Source organism: Lycorma delicatula, chromosome 5 (genome assembly GCF_047948215.1).
Source record: "Lycorma delicatula isolate Av1 chromosome 5, ASM4794821v1, whole genome shotgun sequence".
Lineage (NCBI taxonomy): Eukaryota > Metazoa > Arthropoda > Insecta > Hemiptera > Fulgoridae > Lycorma > Lycorma delicatula.
In genome coordinates, this window is record NC_134459.1 from 156568377 (window position 1) to 156594399 (window position 26023).

Sequence of the window (26023 nt, forward strand, 5' to 3'; positions counted from 1 at the left end):
CAAATTTTTAAAAAGGTCATTGATCAGACTTCTAAATCTTTCGGTGACATAAAAATAGATTGTACACTAATGAATATTTCACATATGGTTTAACCATTATTCTGAACACCAATGAATAGTTCGCTGAGAAGTGTTATCACAAGAGAATATAAAGCTATTGAATATAAATAGACATTTAAAGACTGAATACCTACAGATTTGAGAGAGCCAATAGAATTCTTTGAAAAAAGCTAAATTTCCATACAAAAACATAATGCATTTTCATAAAGCATTCTTCCATAAAAAAGTGTTTTTACTTCAGCAACCAGTACTAATACAGAAGAAATTACAATCAAGTTATCAAATTGGTTTTGTATAGCAAAAGCTAGTTATCCACATACAGTTTTAAAAAATTTGATTTACCAAGAGCTGGAAGTATTGGTTATTGAGAAAGAAGCCGGTAAGCTCATGCAAATGCCTTTTTTCAATAATATGATTGATGAAGTGACAGCACAGGTACTCTAATGCAAGTTCTTGTAAATATTAATAAATGCTCATTGCAGATATGCAAATCCATAGATATTGGTAGCATTACCTAATTAAAAACCATTGCAACATAAAGAGTACTGAAAATATTTTATTTTGTAAATCATGAAAAGCTAATTCTACCAGAAAATGTTTATCTAACAATTAATGCAAAGTATTAGTAATTAGAGTGTAACATTAACTGAAAAAAATGCATTATTATATAGAGTATTAACATTAAGACAATGATTAAAGAAATCTCATAGTCAAATTGTAAGAATACCAAATTTATACGGTACACTGTCATTTTACATCAAGGTGGACAACTCTTGCATCAAATCATTACCATCTGAAAAGAATTGTGCATTACACATCATTTTATGTTAAAAAGGATTGTGTTTAAAGAATTATATATTAAGGAAAAGTGATGCATACTTGTATTTTATTAAGATATTAAACCCTACTTTATCACATGTTTGATGGATTTTGAGAAGTAATGTTTTGAAAAGAGTTTTCTAGTTAAAAGCAGAATCTTTTTAATGTATCTGTAACAAAAGAAAATGAAATATGCAAGCCTATTTTCAGATTCTTATGGTTTCTTACTCTGACTTTTCCTGTTAACACTTCTGAACCAAACATGCTTTAAATACAAACAAGCAAAGTTGACATTTTAATATAACATAAATAAAATAAATAGTTTTATAAAGTTATATTTTTTTCTAGTTGAAATTGCTTGACAACAAATTTTTTATGGATTCCATTTAGAATTTTTTTTTTTATTCCATTTGCTATACATATGCAATTCAGTGTTTGTTTTTGAGACATCTAATCATGTTTATTCAACTTTAAACAACAGTTTGGAGTATTTTACAGAAGAAATTCAAATGAATTACAGTAATTATAAACAGATTGTGAATCTGTTTTTAGATAGTTGTGTTCAAGTGGCTTAAATTCCAACAAGAAAGAAGGAAAAATTCATATATATGTATTGTAATGGTATAAAATTTGTTTTTTATCATTAAACACAGAGTGTTCTGAAAGTTGCTGTGCACTGGAGTTATGGAGGTGTAATGACAAAACTTTCTTAATTATTACTTTGTATATTTTTATTTCATTATTTTATAGAAACGGATATTACAATAACTGGAATAGTTTAAAGAAGGTGTTGAAAATGATCTCCAACATCAATACAACACTGCACACATTTCAAAATGTTTTCAAACACTTTAACCGGCTGATGTACTGGAATGTCTCGTATGTATGCCCTTATTGCAGTTTTTAGTTTGTCAATCGTACAAGCTCTGTTGCATGCTTGTTTTGCTACCCCCTGTAGACAGGAGTCTGGGAGAGTAAGATCGGGCAATTGTGCTGGCTACAAACCCCTTGAAAAAATTTGTTCACCAAAGATATTTTGTAAAAAAATCTGCTGTGTTTGCTGTGGCACCATGTGTTAGAACAAACCATAATTGATTTCCACTTCTTTTAACTGACTAATAAACTTTGTTAAAACAGCACAATAATGTTCACTATTAACAAAATTAAAAAAAAAAGATTGGACCCACAGTGCATGTTCGACTCACTCTAACCCAGACTCCAATTTTCCCTTCGTATAAAGATTGTTTGTGTAATTCATGGGTATTAGTTGTTGACCACAATCATGTATTCTGTGAATTAATATACCCTTCCAGATGAAAACACAGTTCATCTCCAAAAAAAACATAATGTCGAGGATATCCACGGAATTTTGGTAAATAAAATGTTTAAACCACTGACAGTAATTTAGTATTTTGGCATGATCTGTAGATTTCAGTTCTTGAACACACATTACTTTGTAGGGGAAAAGTTTCAGTTCTTTTCTTACAGCTTTACGTACAGTAGGAAGTTTGATATGTTGTTGCTGTGTTAACTTACACATTGTTTTTGAAGGACTAACAGCCACATCACTTGAGATGTCAAAGTAGCTTCCATTTGTTTAGTTTAGATGATATTCATCTTCGATCAGCGTCTTCAACAGAGCCTGTTACTCAAATTTATCTATAAGAGTTCGAACTGCATTGCAGTGAAAAGCAGGAATATTTGGAAAACTTGTGCTTCACTATATTAATATACATGTCACCATCATGAAAGACATGTTCAACAAGAAAAATGTACTCCCCTACCAAATAATCAACACACTTTTTGCAACTGTTTATTCTGATAAACAAAATGTAATGAAGCATGTTCAATGACAGCAGAATAACTGACTGTATTATTGTAATTAAATTTCACGAACAATTACATTGATAAATATGATAGAATTCAAGGTAAAGAATTTTAAATAAAAAAGAAATTGTTCTGTGATGATAAAATATTAAAAATGACAAGTTTATTGAATAAAAATAAAAGAAATGGTAAATAAAAAAGTTAAATTTCGAAAAGAAAAAATTGAATTGTGATCTTAATATTAAGGAAGAAAGGAAAAAGAAAAATTATAAATCCTTAACTTTGAAATTTTAAAAAGAATAAACTAATCGAAGAATAAGTTGTGGCTAGCCAGTAGTGGTTAAGTTGGTAGTCCAGGCTCTCAGGGTGCAGTAATAGCGCTAAAATTATTTTTGTGAAATGAACTTTTTGATATTAATAAAATATAATCAACTGCATTAAGCTGTCAGGTTGGAGTTGTGCCGCTGGTCGAAATCCGTCAGGAATGATGATTGGAGTTCTGCAGGTGGGGATGAACATCCTTGCTGCTTGACCATTGGCTGTCTGACTTAGTCAAGAAAGAGAGGCAGAAGAGGGGAGGGGATAGAGAGATGAGAGAGACTTATTCCTGGCAACTACCAAGACTTATGTAAACTCAGGATCCTGATATCACACAGAATGCTCTCAAAACAAATAATTTAATAATACTTGTACATTTGTAATGTTGAACCTTCTGGAACAAATTTAAACGTGAATAGTTTCTAATAACTGTATTCCATCATATCTTTGCATTCAATTTCTCTTTTACTCATTATTAATCGTGACAAAATTATTAAAAAAAAAACCAGTGATAGTTTTGATTTTATTTAAAACTAATTAGTGCAGAATTATGCCTTAATACAGACTACTAACGATTTTTTTTTTAATTTTTGTTATTGTAAAAATGAATAAAAAATTTAAAGTAAAAAAAAATAATTGAGTATTATAATGCGCGTACTTGACATATATTTCTGGAATATTAAGTATAAAAAATGATTAAAATACAATTCAACAAACCAAGTCTAAACGGATGGATAACTTAATTTGCCGATATAAATTGATTTATGTTCATTGTTATATGCTGAAATTATTTTTAAAATTATAAAGGTTCAATAAATGCTTTTTTTAAATGCATTTCTCATTTAATAAGATGGCAATTTTTAACTACAGAGGGTGATGCAATTATGCTTTTTTTAGACTCTACTTTTTTAGTCAAATAATTCCTTCATTGTACTGGTTGATTCTCTTTTCTTTCTATTTTTTTTTTTTACATGAAGTAATTATAAAAAGAATTGTACTTCAAAATATTTAATATAAAATTATACAGCCATTATACTATGCTGGAGAAGCATAAATGCAGTCCAGTTATCCAATTTACAAGTAGAAAAAATTTAATAATTTAGGATGTTTATTCATTTATCTATTGAATTAAGTAATAAAATTATATCAAAAGTTTCATTTGTGTGCCAATATTAGTAAATGGAAAGATAAACAACTCAGCTTATGAAAGACATAATATTACAATTTAAAAAAAATAAAAATTCTTTGAGGCTTTCAATGAGAGTCCAAATCCCAGTACAATATATATATAGATATAAATTGTGTTTTAAACAAGACCTTTTCACAAAATATAGTTCAAATTTGAATCAAAAGAGTGCAAAAGTACCCAAGAAGCTCTTTAAATTTTTTATACAATTTGCAACTTTGAATTTATACAATATAAGTTTGTTGATGCAACCGTCATTAAAACCAAAACTGATGAATTTCAGTGAACTCAAAAATGATATCATTGGGATGAATCAAATACAAGATGCAATTTCTCATGAGTTTAAATACATTTCTTTTTTTACTCATAGACAGATGTATATAATGAAATTTATTTAATATTTAAGCTTTTTGACTAATAATTTTGATTTTATTTCTAATATGAAATTATAATTTATTTAAAAGTCAAAACTAGCTTATGCAGTAAAATTATTAATGGATACTAATAAATACACCTACAGTAATGTGCTGATTAATATAAGGTTCATAGAGAGAATAGTAAGTCACCGTTTGCAAAAAATCAGACCACAATTTTTTTTTTCAAATAATTGTAAAACTCATATTTTACTTATGGTAAATAAAAGCTTTATTTTACATTGTTCAGTTTCCAGAGAATTTAGTAGGTGGCTAATATATTTGAAATTCTTTTTTAAACTGTCAGTAGAAAATGATTTTGGAAAGTTTTATTTACGGAAGAATCAGAAAATTTGAGTTTTATTATTAAAAAAATTAGTATTCTATGGAGGAGAAAAAAATTAATATTTGTACTACAATCGGATAGCTACAGTAAGGAATGAAAAGAAGAAAAACAAGGAGCAATACACAAAAAGCAGTAAGACAAAGATAGAACTACTTTTTTATATTTTTAAATGAAAAAAAAAATTAAGGGAAGAATAAGAGTGTATGGAAAAATTAGATTTATTCACAGTATTGTTATTTTGGCTGCAATTAGAAAAGTCAGAAATAATGATTGTTATAAACTCATTGCTTGTCTGAAAATAAAATGATAATAAATAATTTAATAAAATGCGACAAAAAAGAAGGATAATAAGAATTAAATGTTAAGATAAGTAATACAATATAGCTGAAATTTCAAAATTTTTATTTCTGTATTAAAAATAAAAATAATGAAAAAGTAAAATCAATTTCAAAAATGATGTAAGAGTTGTTAAAAGGTGTGCCATGAGAGTTTTTAGACAAGGAAGAAATTTGTTATCAGACAGATTTAGGAAGAAGAAAGAAATTCTTAAATGTATTAAGTGTTTTTGAAATGTAGTTTTGTAGGAGAATGTTGAAAGTTAGATGAATTGTTACAATAAAGAACTTAGAGACAGAATCTGGTAATAAATACAAGAATAGCGCGAGTGATTATATACTGCACCATATTATGCTTAGTATCTAGTTTTAAAATCAAGTATGCAAGATAAAAATAACAATTGAAGACAAAAATTAGAATATTAAGTAGATAACTAAATGTGCAAGATGTATGTTGAGGCAAAGAGATTGACACAGACTAGAAAGTTCCAAAGAACCATTTAAGTAAGTATGTATGTTGAGGCAAAGAGATTGACACAGACTAGAAAGTTCCAAAGAACCATTTAAGTAAGTGGTGTAATATTTATTTTCAATAAATATGACACTGCTAACAAAATGATTACTTTTTATAAAACCAAATAATTTCTAATATTTTGTTCTAACTTGTAAAATAATCTAGGACTATAGGAGCTAGGATGGACTGTATTGATTGTTGATGATCGAATGAAACAATATTCTTCTAGGATAGTTGAATTTAATTTGTAAAAGATACTAACTAACAAACTAGATAACTAAACCACATAAATCACATTAGACGAAGAAATACATGACCGCGCCAGATGGGATTCTTAACTCGAATGAATTGTATGAACTGGCTCGGAGGCCAGTGCTAATAGAAAACTAGGGAGCAGCACTAGGTGGCTCAAACTAGGAATGGAACAGAATTTAATTAAAACAGTTCTTGTTCAATTTTAAGAAACAGGAATAAATTAAAGAAAAAAAAAATATATATACATATATATATATGACAGCATATAATACTTTTTATAGTATTAAAGTACTATAATATAATATAGGCATTATAATACTTTTTAAAGTCAAGATATAATCATTGCAGTAGGACTCAACAATATAAGCTTAATATACATAATCTTATTTGATTTCTAGATGAAAAATTTCAAAACACATACACTAGTTTTAATATTTACATTAAATATGAATCAAGTTGACTTGTAATTCATTTAAAAAATTATGTTTTTCACTCTATTATAGTCAGTAAAAGTACAAAAACTGAATGTAAATGAAAAAAAGAACAATGAGTTTTTGGTTATATGAAAGTTACTTTAACTTTAGAATGTTGGACAACAATTTAATAACAATAAATGAGAGATGAAAGCATTTTAGCATGTGATAAAATCCCAATGCAGAACCTTCTGGATAAAAGGCACAGATGCTACTGCTCTGCCACTAAGATTAATGGAGTGACTATTTACATCCTGTAATACCCTTGTAAAAAAATAAAATTCAGTACTATAAATTAGTAACTACTGTTTCTTTTGAAACACTCCCCTAGTGTCTGATGTGTAAGGGGTACATATCTACATACTGATTTGGATGGTATTCCTGTTTCTAAAAACAGGCTTGGAACACTTTTCCAGAATACTGAGAAGTTCCTTTATAATGTTGTTGGCTATTGAAAAATTATTGAACTTTTACAGCAGTCTTAAATTTTGGGTACAGCCAGAAATCAAATGGAGCTAATCAGATAAGCTAATTATGTAATTTTCTGGCTACAAATGTGCTCCATGCCTTTGTACACTGTTATAATGGATCTCATGTAATTTTACATGTTTTTAATAAATGCAATAACACATACGAGGCACATCTAGAAAGTAAATTGTTATTAAAAGACTGCACATAACTTTAAACAAAATAATTTTATTATAACATAGAAGAATATAGTTAAACTACTTTTCTACATAATTCCCATCATTATTTAGATTCTTTTCATATCTTGTAATAGTTTTTCCATTCCTTCCTCAAAAAACTGCACCACCAATGCAGATAACCACTGTTGTACAGCAATTTTCATGACTGTATCGTTGTCATGGAGCTAACCAACAAGGGATCACTCGAGATGGAAAAACAAATGATAGTTTATCATCACCTTAATTTTCATATTGAATAAGAAAAGATTGAACAGAGTCTAATCTCTTGATTTTGTGATCCTCTGTCAACATTTTCGGCAACCAATGAGAACAGAGTTGCTGATACCTAGGTTTTTTATAATGATTTCATGAGAGAATCTGGCAGGCATGCTAGATCTGCGATTGCAGTGTTGCAGCAGTGTACAAGGAAATGACACTTACGTTACAGATATGCCTCTTAGAACATATAGTTTAGATTTAACAGCTAATGAATAAGTGTGTTCAGTGATTTATGAAATATTTTAATATGGTGGATTAAATTTCTGTATCAAATTTTATTAAAAATAAAAGGTAAAAGGCTTTTAGTGATTCAAGTATACAGGAAGTAGTTTATAAATTTAAAAAAAATACTTTCAAGATGGTTGTAAATCAATTCTATGACCAAGTGGTGATAGAATTAGAAAAAATAAAAAAAAAAATATCGCAATTCAACTACTCGCTGAATAGATTGGTAACACAAATGATTAATATAAAACAATTATGGAACAAAAATAATAATTTTTACTTCCTTGTACGATTATTATAATTTCAAAAAATTTCAGTTTACAGATTTCAATGAAAATATCCATTTTGACCATCCCTGAATTCATTTTACTAGTTTCTGTGTGAGGTCTGCACATACATATATATCTCACATAATTAAAAACTATTAGTCGTAGAATGTTGAAATTTCAAATTTAGCAATGTTGTAACACCTAGTTGTGCATCTCCCATTTTGATTGCAATTGACTGAACCAAAAGTGTCCAAAAAAGCCCAAAATCCAGATTTGTTTTGGATTTTTGATTTTTTAACTGCAGTAATAAGCCCTCATAGAGAGTTTTTCAATGATACATCGTAAGTGGTACTTATTTTCACTGGTTCCAGAATTATAGCCCAATAAAATTTTAATTAATGAAAAATTTGGATCTTACAAGGGAAGGCACATCAGCGAGAATCTGACTTCATTTCCTTTTTTTTAATTTAAATATATTGAATTATTAATAATTATTAACCTGTGATTGTAAAAAACATTTAACAGTAAATAACAATACAAAATACAATAAATAATAATAACAGAAAAAAAAATGAAAAAAATATAAATATATAAAAAAATATATGTAATCGAATAGGCGTACAAGGAAGTCACCTGGTGTGTCCACATCAGATTTTTTTTTAATTATTAGATTATGACCACACACTGCTAAGGGTGAAGTCACCAACATTGTTCCAATACAAAGCTACAAGTGAAAGGTGTGGATTATGGGCACATAAACAACTCAAACAGAAATAACCTAATTATCTCATGAAGTTCCCAAAAAAGCAGATTGAAAATTCATTTGAAGTGTGATCAAATCTTTAAGTGCTTTTTATTATTTTCTTCAGTTATACTGATACTGATACTGATTGAGCTCTGTAAATTTTTACCATGAAATGGAAAATATTTTTCTGTGAAGTAATTGTTGAAGTCATTAAACAAAAATTGTTAACCACTCTAATGATATTACTAGAAAGAGTAAAATCTTTTGAAGATTAGAAAAAAATATTGCCATAAAATGTGTACTTTAAAGGAAACAACACAGATGAATAAAAGCATGATTTTTCAAATAAACAAAAAATGCACAAATTAATGATTAAACATTATGTATATTTAATTAATTTATAAATTAAAAATCAAATAAACATTATACGTCTAAATTGACAAGAAGGTGTTTAGAAAACATGTTACAATTTCTGCCAGTGGAGAAATATAATACCAACTAAATATTATACCAAACAATTACAGTAGCAGTATAGACAATGCTTATTGATATCCAATTACTGGTTACAGGTTACTAACTTGTAATCAACCTATTATTCTTATATTAATTACAAACTTCTATTCTTATCCTCTCAACCGTGGTCATACTAAAATCCTCTCAATTTGTTTGAAATCTACATACATAGTAAAAACAAAATAAAATAGTTATATTATCTTAGGAAAGCACATAAATAAAAATGGATAATTAAATATTAAAACAAAACAACGTACATCATTTGTTATGTCTATTACAATTATTACACGAATTATTCTATAATAAATCTAAGTTATCATTTAACGGCATTATACCAGGTAATAAATCAAAAGACTTAAACTTTAAATTAACAGAATTATTATAACTGCAATGAAAAGTTCTTTCATGCAAATTTTCTTTGTTCCTGTAATCATTATTTAATACTGATGAATTAAAATCACAGTTAAAAGAATCTGAGTGTAAAGTACAATTAAATTCTTCTTCACTGGTTTCTTTACTAAATAATGAATCGTTTAATTTTGACTGTTGTTTATAAAATAATGAAGAGTTATTAAAAAACTGACTATTGCTTAATTTGTGTAACTCACTTGACGAGGGAGAGGAAACTGGTAAATATATGGAATTATTAGTATTACTTCCAAATAACTTTCTTTTCCCCTCAGGAGTTTTATAATTATAACTAATACTTGATATAGGAGTGCTAGATACTATATTATTTTTTAAAACACAGCTTGAAAAACTTTTATCATCAAAAGTTTTGTTTAAAACTGGAGTTTGTAATCCATTTATGTCAAATTTTTCATTTAACTCATTCACATCACAGAATTCTTTTAAATGTTTTGGAATACTGTAATTGAAATCATCTTCAACATCATCATTACAATCATCATCAAAATCATTACTATAAGATAATAATGATATACTTTTACTTGAAATTAATGATGTATCATTTTTTTTTTCCATTGTCTCTGTCCTAAGTCATCAATTCAGTAACAAAGACTTCACCTAAAAAAAAAATAAAATAAAAACATAAATAAATAATTAACATAATGAAAGAAAAATAACAAGCCCGTAAAAATAAATTAAAGGTATAGAACAGTCCTAAAAATCCTACAAATGATATTTTAACAACCACAATAATGAAGATGCAAAGCGATATAACAACTTTTTTGCAAGTCAAGAGCATAAAGACTAAATGTGAAGTGAACTTCTGATTCTCTTTACCTTAAAATTGTTGTAGGTAGATTAAGTTTTTGGTTTTTTATTACTCCATTAAATTTCTTTTTTAATCAGAAATACTGCACTGACTTATGACTATTTCTATCGTAATAAACAATTCACTTGTTTAATAACAATTCCTAAGAGTATTACTGTAAATTAATTGGGCAAATTAATAAAACTAAACTTCTAGTTTTATTTTAATAAATTGTCTCTGATGTTATTTTTTATTATTAGAAGGGAGACTTATTACACACTATTTAAAAGAAAAATGCAATACTTATTGTACAACTTGATTTTATTATTTATGTATTATGTACTGATCAGATTAGAATATTTATTTATTCTATATTTTACAAATAATGTTTGTGCCATTTATTAATTACATAAGAATTAAATTAACTGTTATGTCTTATGGGTTATAATTAGTTAATGTGAAAGACAACTGAGAAAAAGGACCCTGGTTCTCGTCAAGTTTCTGTCACATGGATAAAATAAAAGATGAATTTCTAGTGTACTGTACCTTATATTTCTCTGTTTTGTACATCTACAAATCTGTTACACGGACCGGATATCTAATTCAAGCTCTATGAAATTGTACTAAAGTTTTAAGTATTCAAATCCTACTTTCTCAATACCTTGACAAAAAGCTCAATGCCTTTCTGCAAGTCAGAATGCAGAACAGAATCAAGAGCAACAAAGTTGCTTATATTATCTTAGGAAAGCACATAAATAAAAATTAAAAGGATAATTAAATATTAAAACAAAACAACGTACATCATTCATTATGTCTATTACAATTATTACACGAATTATTCGATAATAAATCTAAGTTATCATTTAATGGCATTATACCAGGTAATAAATCAAAAGATTTAAACTTTAAATTAACAGAATTATTATAACTGCAATGAAAAGTTCTTTCATGCAAATTTTCTTTGTTGCTGTAATCATTATTTAATACTGATGAATTAAAATCACAGCTAAAAGAATCTGCGTGTAAAGTACAATTAAATTCTTCTTCACTTAAATGATTGTTAGGTTTGACAGGATGACGATCAGAACTGCTAACAGGTTTTATATAGAAATGTTTTACTTTTAAGCTGCAATTATGATATTTTCTGTGTAATGCGATTACCACTATTGTATATTAGCATCAGTTTAATTCCAAATACAACACGTTGCACATATTAAAATGAAGAGAAATGCACTTACCAAATAAAATTTTGTTTATTGTATTGTTTTTACGTAATTCTTAATATATCCACGACTCGCAATCACAAGCTAAAATATCTTGTATGGTGTTTAGGTACATGCTTTTGCAAACCATGTATACTAGCAATCAGCAACAAGACAACACTAATTTGTAAATAACCCGACTACAGAAAATACCAAAATTCCGCCACAACATAACCTCCCACCGGCAATTGTTTACATCACATGGCGCGGGTTTGAGTTGTTAGGGTCTATTTTAACCGTACAGTTAACGGCTGTTTACTCAATTTAGTAGTGTAGATTAATTTGTTAGTCCAAATAATCTTACTTGAATGCGTACTAAGAGAAATAATTTGATAGTTCTACCGATTGGTTTTTGCGAATAATGAAATACTATTTTGCGCCGTGGTAAAAGTTAGTAATGGCATATAGTTTTCTTAATTGTACATAATATGAATGTGTGTTTCTGAACTTGTTTTCCGTTAATTATTTACAGTTTTACTAATTGTGTTAGCTAGATAATATAAAACTAAGTAACTTTTAAGACGTTATGGTTATAGTTAATTTAGACCTAAGTTTTTGTTGTATCTTATCTGAAACTTTTTTATTTTTTGTGTTGGTAACAAAGTTACGTTTTATTATTCAATGTTAAGGTATACTGCTACATTGCTGTTGAATAAGAAGTATCAGTAATAATTACCAATGCTAGCTATCTGTTGTAATGGTTTGCTTAGTGTTTAATACTTACTTAAAGAAATGCGTGACCATTTACGTTATCACAATAATGATAATGTAAGCCTCAAAAACTTGTTTATAAACTCAAATTTGTAATAATGCTATTGTGAAATGCAGTGCATTTATTCATTGAATAGCATGACATAAAACTAAAGTTATTAATAATTGAGTTTTAGATTAATGTAATTTTTCTTCAAAGTCATTTGTAGCTAATTAATGGTTCCTTCCTGCATTAAATAGGAATGAGACAGTAATTAGCTGTATAAGGTATTTTGGAAGAAAGAATTTCATTAATCTGAAACTAGTAGTCAAACTTTAACCTAATATAGACTCATTAATTAAAATTAAATGTAAAAAAATCTTATTTAGAGAATTAAAACTACGATTCAGATTTTTAAAAAAGAAAAAAATAGAAGAGGTTAATAAATCTGTTCTCAAAGTGCAGTAATTTTGTTTTAAAACAAATTTTAACTTTTCCCTTTTACAAAACAATTCAAAATTTATTTTTAATTGTGATTATAAGTTCAAGTTATGTCACTTGAACACTTCTCTAAAATTCTACTTATCTTTTGATCTCAATGTATTTAATAAATACTACATGTTAATTTTTAACAATATATCCTCTCATAGAGTTTACAGTAACATCATTCTTTACATTACTAAATATAACTAAGCAGTGGAAGGTAGGCGTGGGTAAGATGATACCCTACCACAACTTCTTACAGTTTGATGATTCCACAACATTGTGCAGAGCAAGATCCCGGAAATTGAAGATTATATATAAAGTTAAGTAAAATGCTAATGTCCAAATGATGAAGGGCTTAACAAACCTCAGTCAACTCCTGGCCAGTCTAGTTGTACAGTGAAAATACTCATGATGCTACTTTTATATGTAATATTTTTTTAAACCACCGATTCTTAAACATTTTCACCTACTATCCATATTGATAATCAAGCATTTTCTAGCGCCACCAAAAATGTTTAAACTTACCATTTGTTTAATAATTGCAGTAGTTGTTTTTAGATGCATTCTTAAAAACAACAATTGCAGTTATTGTTATTAAATGTGGCATTACCTGTTTCTGAGTTGAAACTTACATTTTAATTGAGAGCAATTAAAACGCATAATTAATCATATTTTTATTAAAGTTGCTTTCAAAAAAATTACTTAATTAAAAATTACTTCTAATTATTAAACTTAAACATCCAGCGAACTTTTCGTTTACTCCTTGGAAAAAGGATGAAACATAACGCTGTTTCATGTAAAGACATCGTTCCTCAATGGACAACTAAACAAGAACAACTCAAGCGATAAACTCAACGATATGAGATTGAAAAAAAATGTATGCAAACTATGAAAAAGTTGTTACTGCCTTAAACAAGCTTCAAAGTGTTGGTATAAATACTTAACATACTTCTTATAACAGTGTGTTGTAGAAGAAGGCAAGAATGATCCTTGGATGCATCACATTAAGAAATTGTGGTGTTTTTCATGTTGATAAGTCTTATTATAAGTCCTTCTTCAAAGATCATGAGCATAATAACAAAGTTAAATTCTGAATTTGAATTATAATCTCATGAAGTGGACAATTATCTTCGGATAAAGATTACTTTAACGGAAAAATTTATACAGATAGACAAGTTATGCAATAGATATGACCATGCAAAGATAATTTTACAAAAATATAGTTTTGACAACTGTAAACCATTACTTTTATCACTTAAATTTGGTTGTAAACCTGGAAACTTTCCTCTAATCAACCGGTGGACATTACAGGGAAATGGTTGTAAACTTAAATTATTTAGCTTCAGGCACACACACCAGACTTAAGATTTGCCTTAATTGTTGCATCTAGAGTACAGTCAGGCAATAAAGGACCATTTTAATTTGGTAAAAAGGAATTTTCAGATATTTGAAATTATTTCTGAAGATGGCATTAGATACAATAAAACAACCAGTAGAAAATTGGGGCACACAGTGATGTAAACTATGTTAGTGACAAAGTGACTTTAAGATCAACTAGTGGAACTCTCCTTAATTCTTTAAAGATTACTTGACAGTTTTTCATCAGGTTCAGTTTATGCTAAAAAGGCCAACAGCTGATTTTTTGTCAATCTCATTTTGAGCGAGAAAGATGAACTGATGAAATTTCACCAGTATCAAAATGATGTTTGTACTGATCTCATGTTTGGGTGTCAGGACAGTGTAATTGATAGAGGTTACATTTGTTATTGTTCAAAGTCAAACATAACATCGCAATTAATATTCAGATGGTAAACAAAAATAATTACATTGAACTTAACAACTGTTTATGCTCTTATTTTTATAGAACATTTAATCATGTTTGTTGTGTAATATAACAAACAAATAATTGTTATTGTATTGAGTTGGCTGTAAAATCATAGTTTGTTCAGAATGAAAAGGAAGCTTTATTTTATTTATATTACAACACTGTATTTATTGGCCTGTGGTATAGTATATAGATAAGCAGAGAACACTGTACGTTTATCATTGTTTCTGATGTTTGCTATAATACATAAAATGGGTGGTAAATTTCAAACACGATTAAGATTGATCAGGATCTTAGGAATGCTCAATCTGATAGTGATTTGTGTACTGACAGTAATAAAAAAACTTAATTTTACACATTTGACTAAAATTTATCAATTTCTAGTCAAAAATCATGAAACTTTCAGGTTTAGGCACTGTACAGTTTTTTTACAAACAATAATATAAGCATGTAATATTTTTTTAAAACAATCTCCAAAAAATGTTCGAACCTCAAAGGGTTAAAACTGTGGCAGACCAGTTGTGTGGTAAAGTAATTGCAGAAATGAGCATCACTCTCTTCTATGAAAGCTGAATGTTGCTGCAATAGAGATAACCAAATGGTTGGTTTGGCTTGACATCTAGTTAAAGGAAGTTTGTGCACTTGATGTTAATTCAAAGCCATATTAATCAGAGTGCCATTAAAGTTAAAAAAAAAACCCGATGTTCCACAATAAATACAAATCATATCGAAACTAGATACGACCATTATGTGAGGAAGCTTGTGAAAGCGGATAGCTTCATTGTCTGAAAAACAGGCAGCAGATACATTCACAAAAGGATCATCATCTGCTTAAAGGAATGGAGATTCTCATCGGTATTAAAATTCAATATGAATTATAAAATTCTGTGAACATGAATTATGAACAACGAGAGGCAATGAATAAATATTTACATAAAATGAATTTACATCACAGGATTACGCCCACATTATCGATTTTTCATTACAAAAAATAAATCAAACTTAAATTCTAATTATAGTGTAAAATTACTTAGTGAGATAAACAATTTACAACCCCCAACGAAAAAATAGTAAAGAAATTAAAATATATATCTTTCTGTCACAATCCTTCCACAGAAATAGTAACCGTAATCAATGATGCCAACACATAAAATTTTATACTACAATACACGATGAGTTTGGGGGGGAAAAAATATATATATATATAAAAGATAATGCACATCAGAATTAATAAATAAATGTTTTTTTCATGAACATTTAAAAAATTTCAATGTAAAAAAAATGAATTTACTGAAACTTTAAAAAAAATTCTTAGAAGGTATTGCACCCATCGGGTTGGTCTAGTGGTTAACGCGTCTTCCCAAATCAGCGGATTTGGAAGTCGAGAGTTTACAGCGTTCAAGTCCTAGTAAAACCAGTTATTTTTACACGGATTTGAATACTAGATCGTGGATACCGGTGTTGTTGTTTGGTGGTTGGGTTTCAGTTAACCACACATCTCTGGAATGGTCGAACTGAGAATGTACAAGACTCTACACTTCATTTACTCTCATACATATCATCCTCTGAAGAATTACCTAAACAGTAGTTACCGAAGGCTAAACACGAAAAAAAGAAGGTATTGTTATCTATTACTTAATTAAAAAAATATGGGCTTGCATTTAATAATAATGTTTTTGTTCATCATAAAAGTAATACAATACAAATACGAAAGTAGTTAAACTTAAAAATCAAATAATATTAACGTTAATATATTAAACAACCGTTAATCATTTTTAATTACTTTACAGATATATGTCCATGATCGGAGATCTGTATAGCGACAAACTGACCCAAATTTTATATATATATTTTTTTATACTTCTAATATTTTATAAGAAATTAGTTTTTAGTTTTTTGGGTTTTTTACGTCGTTGATGATATCCGCATACGCAAATAATAGCATCGTGGATACCGGTGCTCTCTGGTGGTTGGGTTTCAATTAACCAAACATCTCGGAGCTGGCCATCGAGGTGCGAGTGGTAGCGTTTCGGCCTTTCATCCAGAGATCCCGGTCAGGCATGGCATTTTTATACGCTACAAATCGTTCATATCTCATCCTATGTAGCAATACCTAACAATGGTCTCGGTCTACCTGATTGTATAAGACTATACTTCACACATATCTTCTGAAGTAATACCTTACGGTGGTTCCAGAGGCTAAATAGAAAAGGAAAAGGCATGAGACTATCGACTAAATTCTTTAATCTATTAATTCGTCGGTGATTAATTTTTATAATCGACTATCCGATTAATATTAGTGGGGAAAAGTAAGTATTAAATAAGGCGCACCCATACGCAACAAAGATGATGCCGGCTTTATTCATCATTGTACAATTAATTACAAATAAGACATTCACTCACATTAATATTCCATCACAGTCTCTATTTATCTGCATAAATATTTAGTGCAATGTATTTTATACTAAACGACGTGTTTAATTATAACATCTGCTGTTTGTCTTTGCTGGACGGTAATAATCTTAAGTAACTATTTAAAATACTGGATTCATTCTTATTTTATAATTTTCTTTGTATGTAGTTTATTAGGTCCGACAAATAATTTTTTTTTCGTAATTGTAAGTTAGTTGTTCTTTCCCGTTATAGTTGTTAACGAGTTTTTTGGTTTGCTTTGTATTTCTCCCATCACCACCCCATTCGGTCGCCCAAAAGCATAAGAATAAAATGGGTAGGCGCACCCCGTCAACTACTAAAAATAAATATGACATTCATAAATAAAAATTTACTTCGTCTAGACAGCAATTCGTTACAACGCCTAGGTCGCTGTATGCCAGCAAGTACCTGTCCACCATATTAAATCGCTTGGAGCCTTAATTGGCTTGTGGTCAGCCATATTCGTCTCTAGGTTAGCTTCACACAACAGTGCGGTAGGAGTCTTTTTCCCTTAGGTAAACTACTAATATCGGTTCAACGTAGCAACCGCACCAAGGAACTTACACACGGTCCGACAATGCGGCTCTCGCCGCTTGTGAGTGGCCAATTTTCCTCTTGACCTCTAAGTTCCAGGGTGTCCCGGTCTCTGCTCCCCCCCCCCCCCCCAACAAGAGCAGGGCAATCAAACATCAGGTGTTCATTTGACTGGACCTCCACGCAGACGCATAGCTCATCAGCTGCCAGAAGCAACCGAAACAGATATTGGTTTAAATTAACATGGTTGGTGAGGACCCGGGCACCCTTTGCCCTTAAAAACGAGCTCCAAGCAAATCATCCCCCCAGATCCTGTATAAACTTATACAACGATCTTCCCTTAGTCGTAGTGTGCCATTCCAGCTGCCATCACCAGGCTCGCAGCTTCTTCCGCAGGCGGGAGACGGGTTTAAATGAACGAAATTTAGATCCGGTGCATTGTGATCACCGTTCCGCTCCGCTACAGGCCCGGCTCGAAACCGCATCCAAGTACTTCGGCTCCCGACCTCTTCGCAATCTCCACATAGCTGCCCGAACTTTACCACTAAATCGAGTGGAAGAGCCTTTCCCAATATGGTGGTAGCCTGGTACGAGATTGTTTTAAAAACACCAGTGCATACAATTAAGGCTCTGCGCAGGGCACTCCTTTAATTTTGGCAAGTGCTCTCTCTATTCATATCCAACCTATGCGCCCAAACTGGCGCCGCGTATGAGGTCATGGTTTCGAGGTCTTTCCGAGCAATCCTCCTAAGTTTGTCCATTATTGAGACGGCGTCCGCCGCTAGCTGCCTAATGTGGTTGCTAAACAGTAACTTTTCATCAAACAAAATACCTAGGCACTTAAGAACTCCAACACGGCTGATTACACAGCCTTTATATTTAATGTGAAAGTTACGACTGTACGATAATTTGTCTACACCCTTAAGAAACATAAACTTAGTGTTGGGCACAGAAATCTTTAAATTTTAAATGTTCATCCAACCCTCTGCAGTTGACAAGGCCGCTTGCGCCCGGTCTTCTAACCGTGGTCGTGAATTACCACGAACTAAAAGGAGACACAGTCATCAGCGAAAGTCTGGGCCGTAACCCCTTCTGGATGATGTCAATCCCAGAAATCCGTCGAATACCACCTTCCACAACTAGATGCGCATACTTAAACAGAGCCGTACGATTAGACAAATAGTCACGTACCACGGCCTGCAGGGCTACGGGAACATTGCATTCAAACACAAGGAAGGAAATGCCTACCTGTATGTCTATAAAAATTGCTAAAACATATTTACAGTGGGCGCTTTCCACCTCGGAAGGAGCATTTAAGATGCAATCCTCGGTACCAACCCTTATCGTGAAGCCATACTGGCCTCGATTTAGAAAACAGTTCACCTCAATGCTTTCCCAGAGCAGTTCCACAAACAGCTTTCAACCAACTTGCCGACTACCGGCAAGAGGCTGATGGATCTATAACTACCGACCTCACTAGGATCCTTTCCTGGTTTTGAGAGCATCCTCACCAAAGCCACTTTCCAACAAGTTGGGAAGCAACCCCAGCTTAGGCACCAGGAGAACATCCTTCCAAGCCACTCTCTTATGACAGGAAGCAGATGGTAGAATATATCCAGGTCAAGTTAGTTAATCCCCTGTGTCTTTTTCAGTGCCATTCGAGAAACCACTTGGTCTATATCTACGAGATCCACAGCCCATATGCCAAGGAAGGGCATAGTCCCCCCCCTAACGCCGCTCCTGTTTCACCCTCCAGAGCATCTGGAAAGTGTTGAGGAACACCTGGTAAGTCGCCACAGATGTTAAAGTGTCACGACCACCAAACCCGCATTGAACACTGGACAGCCCGTGCAATGGCTTTGGCCGGTAACATGATTTTGCGAGCTGCCAGGGGTTGCGCTCCAACTCGCACATGGGGTCTTTCCATAACTTGAGTCTGGCTTCCTCGGTGACATGAACATACTCATTATGGGCGCGCCGGTAGATCCGCAGACCTTCAGTGCTTATGAGTCACTAGCTGTTCCGTTACATTTTTTTTATGAATAAACGATCCGTTACTGGGAAATTTTTTTGAGAACAATATGTAAAATATGAAAAAATGAACTCAAAAGATCCAGTTACACCTCAAATTTACGAGAACACCTAAAGCGAAAACACATAGGAGTTTACAGAACTGGAATTGTACCACCATATACCCAAGTTCATTTTGAAATCACTGAATGTTTTGATTCCACCGGAGACCCAAGCTGTTGAGAAAAATGCTCAAAGATTGAAAATAGTGAGAATAATCAGTCCATGGCATCCACATCATCTTTTGTATCGCCTCCGTTGTCTGTGTCATATTCCATATTTTCTATACATTTAACCCTGTCGTTTCTACACTATAAATCTAAACTTTTGTTTATAAAGAAAGTTAATAAAATTGATTATTTAGTGGCAGAAATGATTTTTGGTACTTTATATGGGTAACCAGCCCAAATGTTTTGAAACCACACTTTTATATCACTCAAAGTTAAGGCCTTCACTGGCCAAACTTTTTCTCTCAAGAAATTACAATACATTGATAGTGTTTATAAATTGAACCAACTTTATTTTTTCTTTATTACTATTGTTCTCACAAGCATAAGTTTAATAAACACAGGGGGTCCAGTCATTATTAGTAATTTATCTTCATTTAATTATTTGTGTTATGTTAAGTTAATATTTTGTACTATTTTAAACGTATTAGTATTTTAAATTTGACTTAGCTAATATTTCTAAATTTTATCATTATTTTGGAATTCCATAATATGTACAACCATACATCACTATCATACTTATTTTTGTGTAATCATATGACTCATCTTTCAACTTGTAAATAATATTTTTATATCAGTTCTGTAATGAAGTAATAAATAATTAAAATATGAGAAAAAGATTTTAGTTTTGGTAAATTCCTTCAAGTATAGAAAATATATAAAACGTTTTTCAATAAATCATTAGCAGAATGTCTTTATCATTTTTTTTTCAAATGCAGATTTCACCATGAGTAACAGAAATCTCTGTACTGATAAAGAGCTTTATGAAATTCTGAAAAATGTTCCAGATATAACAAAATTGATCCAGATATAGTTACTGTTGATAAAAAAGTAATTCAAACCAATAATGATAGATTCAAATTGCCCTACAATTGAAAAATCAGTGGACCCTCCAGAAATTCTCTCAGGGAAAACCAAATATGTTACAGATGCCCAAGAAATATTTCTGAAAGTGGGTCACCACCATGATAAAATAAAATAATAAGAAAGGGCTTTGTTTTCTTCTGAAGATTTGTTTAATCTTTTTATTTCTGATGAAACTAATTTATACATACAAAATAAATTAAACAGTGGAAAACTTGCAAACATATTACAGAGCATGACATAAAGTTGTTTATAGGTATCAGTTTACTATTGGGAATAAAACCGCTAGCTACAAGGATTATTGGATCTCAGCAGAAGATTTACATCAGTCAGACTATGAGTGTAAATCGCTTTGACTAGCTTGTGTCACATAGACCTCTAAATGATAACAATGACATGCAAAAACAGGAAGACCCTGATTATGATAGACTTTTTAAAGTAAGGCCTTTAAAAATCCATTTCAGTTTGTTCAAAATACAGGCAGTTGTTGAATCTATGATAAATTTCAAAGGCATATACCCATTTAAGTAATATTTAAAAAAAAATCAAAAGAAGCTACACGCAGTTGAATACAGCTGACAAAACCGGTTATAGGAGGAAATTTGAAATTTAAAAAGGGATTTTCTTAATTCTTGGACACACAATGAAGAGTTGTAATTAGAGACCAGATACAATATTATTATTATTATAAGTTAACAATATCAACTGTAAAACTTAAAAATTAAACAACCGTAATATAAAACAAATAGAATTAATAATTAAAACTTGCAATATCACAATGAAATAGCAATAGTAAAAATCTAGATCAAAACAAAATTTCAAACTGATATACACGCCAAATAACATAAATATACAAAACACTACAATAATAAAGTATAAGAACACAGATGTAAGGTCTTAAGAAATTACAAGGTAATCTATAAAATTGTCATATTATTTCCTGAAATATTTCTAATTTAAATTTCCAATGCAATGCTGCGTAACAGACACAGTCATAAGGGATGTGGTGTAGCGTTAGTCAGCAATAGCAGCAGACACAAAGGATGCATCACGAATGTCCATGATTGAGTCTAGTGTATCCTATTAGTAAATGGCAAATAATAACCTCTCCTCTATAGTTTTTCCTGCATGAAGAGCTCCACGGTGACACTGTTCTTAACTGGGTGAAGTTTATTGCTGATGGTAGCATTCCATTCACTTTTCCTCCACTCATCATGAACCATCCTCTTCAGAAAACAAACAAGATCATTCAAAACAATGCGATTAGTGAAAGCAGCCTGCAAACAAGCTGCTGTAGTGGACTATCAGCATGCCCATTGGCTTAAATTATGCTATAGCTAGGGATCCAGCAGAAGCTCACACTTGTATTACATTAAATCATTGCAGAAATAACAGACTGAATCTCACAGGGAACATGTAGTCGAAAGTACAAGTTACTAATTGTCTGAAAGGAACTCGTGGAATCTGAACAGAAAAGTATGTGACGATATGTTTCTAATTATATTTCAGCCTTATTAATAGCATACAGCTCCGCAACAAAACACTGATGATGCTGGTAAGGCCAAACATGTATGTTCTATGTCAATAGACATGCTTTTGTAGTTTGACAACTACAAAGCACATCCAACAGAATTACCGTGTTTAGAGCCATCTGTATAAACTATAGCATCCGGATTCATATTATTTAAAATAATATAAAATTCTTGTTATAAGATAATCTGATTCGTACAACTTTTTATGATATTGGTAAAAACTAAAACAGTAATTTATAAAAAAAAGGAGAGAGTGGGAGAGCTACCAAAGAGAATAATATTGAGATCTGTAGATAATTATATATCTATAGAAACCTAGGCGCTAAGCTCTGATGCCTAGCATGGCACTAGTCTGGGGTGTTCCTCATCTTGATTACGATGTGGGATGGAGAACACCATGTCAAAGGGGTTGGATAATTTGGTTGCAATTTAATTTAAGCTACATGGGAGCACATCATTCAGCTTGTCTATACCAAAGAGTTGGCTTACTACTGTTCACTAAAATAGTACAACAGTGCTTGAACCAAACACACCAGTAGCAAGATGGGCAAATGAATGATGGACTGCAGTGAGCATTCTTGTTCGAGCAGACAAATAAGCCACACAGGGACGGACCAGAGCTTGGTAGAATCATAACATTCATACTTGATCAGCCATCCAATGAGTATTAGACAGGAGTCTAAGCATGTCTAACATTTTTACCTTCAGCAACCGAGAAAAGCACATGCATTTTATTTTCTCTGGGAAAACAGGCCATGTTTTAATAGATCCCTTCACAAAGATGATGGTTGTTTGCTGTGTTAATTGGTGTATTGAATTTTATATGATAGTAATTGATTGAAGTCGTTTTCAATAAACCAGTATTGGTCTTAGTAGCAGAAGTAACCATTCTCCTTGCCTGTGCTCAATGTTGCAATAGCAGATGTGTGGGACTTTACTTAGTCTAAAAGACCCTTTACCATTTTGATTAGTTTTTTGTATAATGAGTATTCATTCTCTTTTTGTACATTGTTAGAGAGAGCCTGGACAAGACTAACACCAGGTTGTACAATATTCCTCATGCTGGGTGATTTTCTGTATTCCTGATGAGCCACAAAAAAGGACAATTTGTGCTCAGTACAGATCTTTAATACAGGCTTTTCTTCCTTATAAAGGGAATATAATTGAGACCTTGCCAAATGAGGACCTATACATTTAAACATTTTTCTATTTCAGCTCATGTACTATCATCATGTCCAGTACACCTTCAATGCGCAAAAATTTGTTCCTTCGTCTAATCAATTTTGTTCTGAAAAAACTCCTGACACTGACACAATGTTTGGGGTTTGGGGTACATAATCGCACATGGACAGAGAGGTAACCAACTTTTATTCAGTCAGAGTAGAAAAAGCAAGGATGTTGGCACATCAACACCATTCCTTCATAATGCTCTACACAGACATGACTGAGAGCAGTAGCAACTCTTCTGTAATTTCCGGGAACTCAATGTCATGGCAAAACATCCCTTCCATGCTGAAATTTAGCACCTTATGGGGCTTTCTTTCTTTTTTTTCTGTTTACTTCCAGAACCACCATAAGGTATTACTTCAGAGGATGGATGAGGTTGATATGTATGAATGTAAATGAAGTTTAGTCTGTACAGTCACAGGTCGACCATAAAAGAGGTTCTGGAAACTCACTGCAAAACAACTTGCAGATTGATAACACAAAGATAGCTAGCTATAACTTCTAGTAATGTTATCTATTAGCTTTATCAGAAGTTAAAAATGTGTCATGATTACTTTGATTTATTTTACATATTATAGTTTGCAAATGATAAAGCTATGGTTGAGGTGGAGCAGCTAACTGATAAAAGATTAACACTCTAAAAAATTAATAATAGACTTACGGCCAGACTCCATAATGTGGAACAACAGTACGATGCACTAGATATTCACGGTGTACTTGAATTGCCAAATGAAAATATATGCACAATTGTTTACAAAGGTAATAAGATATTTACTATTTTACAACTTGATAAAATGCTTTTATAGATAACTGCTAGTGTCATGGTAAAAGGAAGGAGATTTAAAGTCCAAAACATATTACATTCAAGTTTGTCAGGAGAACAGATAGGAAAAATGTTATGTGGCAGGGAATGATGAAGTTCAATTAACAATGCAATACACATTAATCTGCCTATCGACAACCCAATTTTAATTTTTTTAATGCCTCCTAGAAGGAAGTTCTGTTCAACAACCATTGTGATCATGACCAGAAATTTTAATTCATTCTTATATGATTTTTAACATTTTCAAAAATAAGAGGATGTTCTCAAACCAACTGTCCTCACAGCATTCTATAAATTTTTATATCACTCAAAAAAGAAATTAAATATAATTTTTCAGCAAAAATATTATCTATTTGTTTCAAATAGTTGAAAGCACTATTCAAACACTTACTTATGGTATTTATTGTTAGTTTTACAAGTTAATGCATACAGATGTATAAAAAATTTAGTAATTTCATAGGAATAATGTAGAAATATATCACGTGTGGATGATTACTTTCAATGCACATATTATATTAAATGCTATAAAATGTTGAAGTACAAAAAATGTCACTTCATTTTTGTAGTGTTAAAGATATTTACATTTAACAAACATTACTTGGATTCAATATTTCAAAAAAGTGAAAAATCTGCTTAAACTTATTTTAATCTGAGGAAATATAATCCACCATTGTAATCTTAAGTAGAATAAATTGAGAGTGTGGAATAGAAATTTAGAATAATAAAAAAGTAGCATTTTCTTCTCTAACCAAAGGATTAAAGAACGGCCACTATTTATCTTGTTCTTCCTTTTCATTTAAGAAATTGTTAATGGAAACATTATTTAATAATGTTAAAAAAAGAAAAGAATTAAGTAACATATTCTGGAAGAAGGAGAAAACTAAGATTGATTTAGTCCTTCACAACAAAGCTCATTCTCACACTGTCTGTTTCTCAACTACCAAAAAAAAACAACGATCTGCCACATTAATAGTAATTAACTTTCAGAATAATAAAAACTCTCCAATGCAAAAGCATAAATAACACTAATTTTTCCACATCAACTACTTTTAATAATGAAATTACAGGCTAGTAAATATAAATAACTGTTAACAAAATAAATTGCAACATAATGGAAATATTTTATTCACAAAACTCAGTTAATTCAATCTCCTCCAATTTTACGTTTGTAAACAATCTTCTTCAATTTTCTCATGTTAAAATTAAGCTGTAAAAATGTTTTGTCTTTCAATGAAGTATCTACCTGTGAGAATAATTAACAAACAAATTAAGAAGTAGTCATATAAATATGTTGGCGAATCTAATAATTTTAATACATAACAGATATTTTGAAGTTTTAGTTAACGATTTGACTCCATTACAAGGTGTACAGAATTTATGGCTCCTAACTTAACGAAAAAAATCAGGCACCGATGATGCAGTAGTTTGAAAAACAAAATTAATGTAAATGTAGAAGTAATTAAAATTAATTAACAGCAAAAAACTTATAAAAAAGGGTAAATTATATTTTAAAAATGCACAAATTTATTATAAAATATAGAATGGAAATCTATAGTAACAGTCATTGTCA

The 26023-nt window shown here is 30.8% G+C and overlaps 1 protein-coding gene across 4 annotated transcripts in view; it reads right to left on the reverse strand.

Moving 5' to 3' along the window:
• Positions 1-26023, reverse strand: part of LOC142325513 (uncharacterized) — a 68427-nt gene that overhangs the window by 11361 nt on the left and 31043 nt on the right. For 2 of the 4 annotated variants that reach the window (XM_075367374.1, XM_075367372.1), the window contains exon 4: positions 9116-10289. In XM_075367374.1, coding sequence (XP_075223489.1) covers positions 9561-10247 — 687 coding nt within the window. In that variant the 5' untranslated portion in view covers positions 10248-10289 and the 3' untranslated portion in view covers positions 9116-9560. Of the gene's footprint in view, positions 1-9115; positions 10290-11717; positions 12118-26023 lie in introns of those variants that run through there. The other 2 variants (XM_075367373.1, XM_075367376.1) reach the window with 2 other exon arrangements.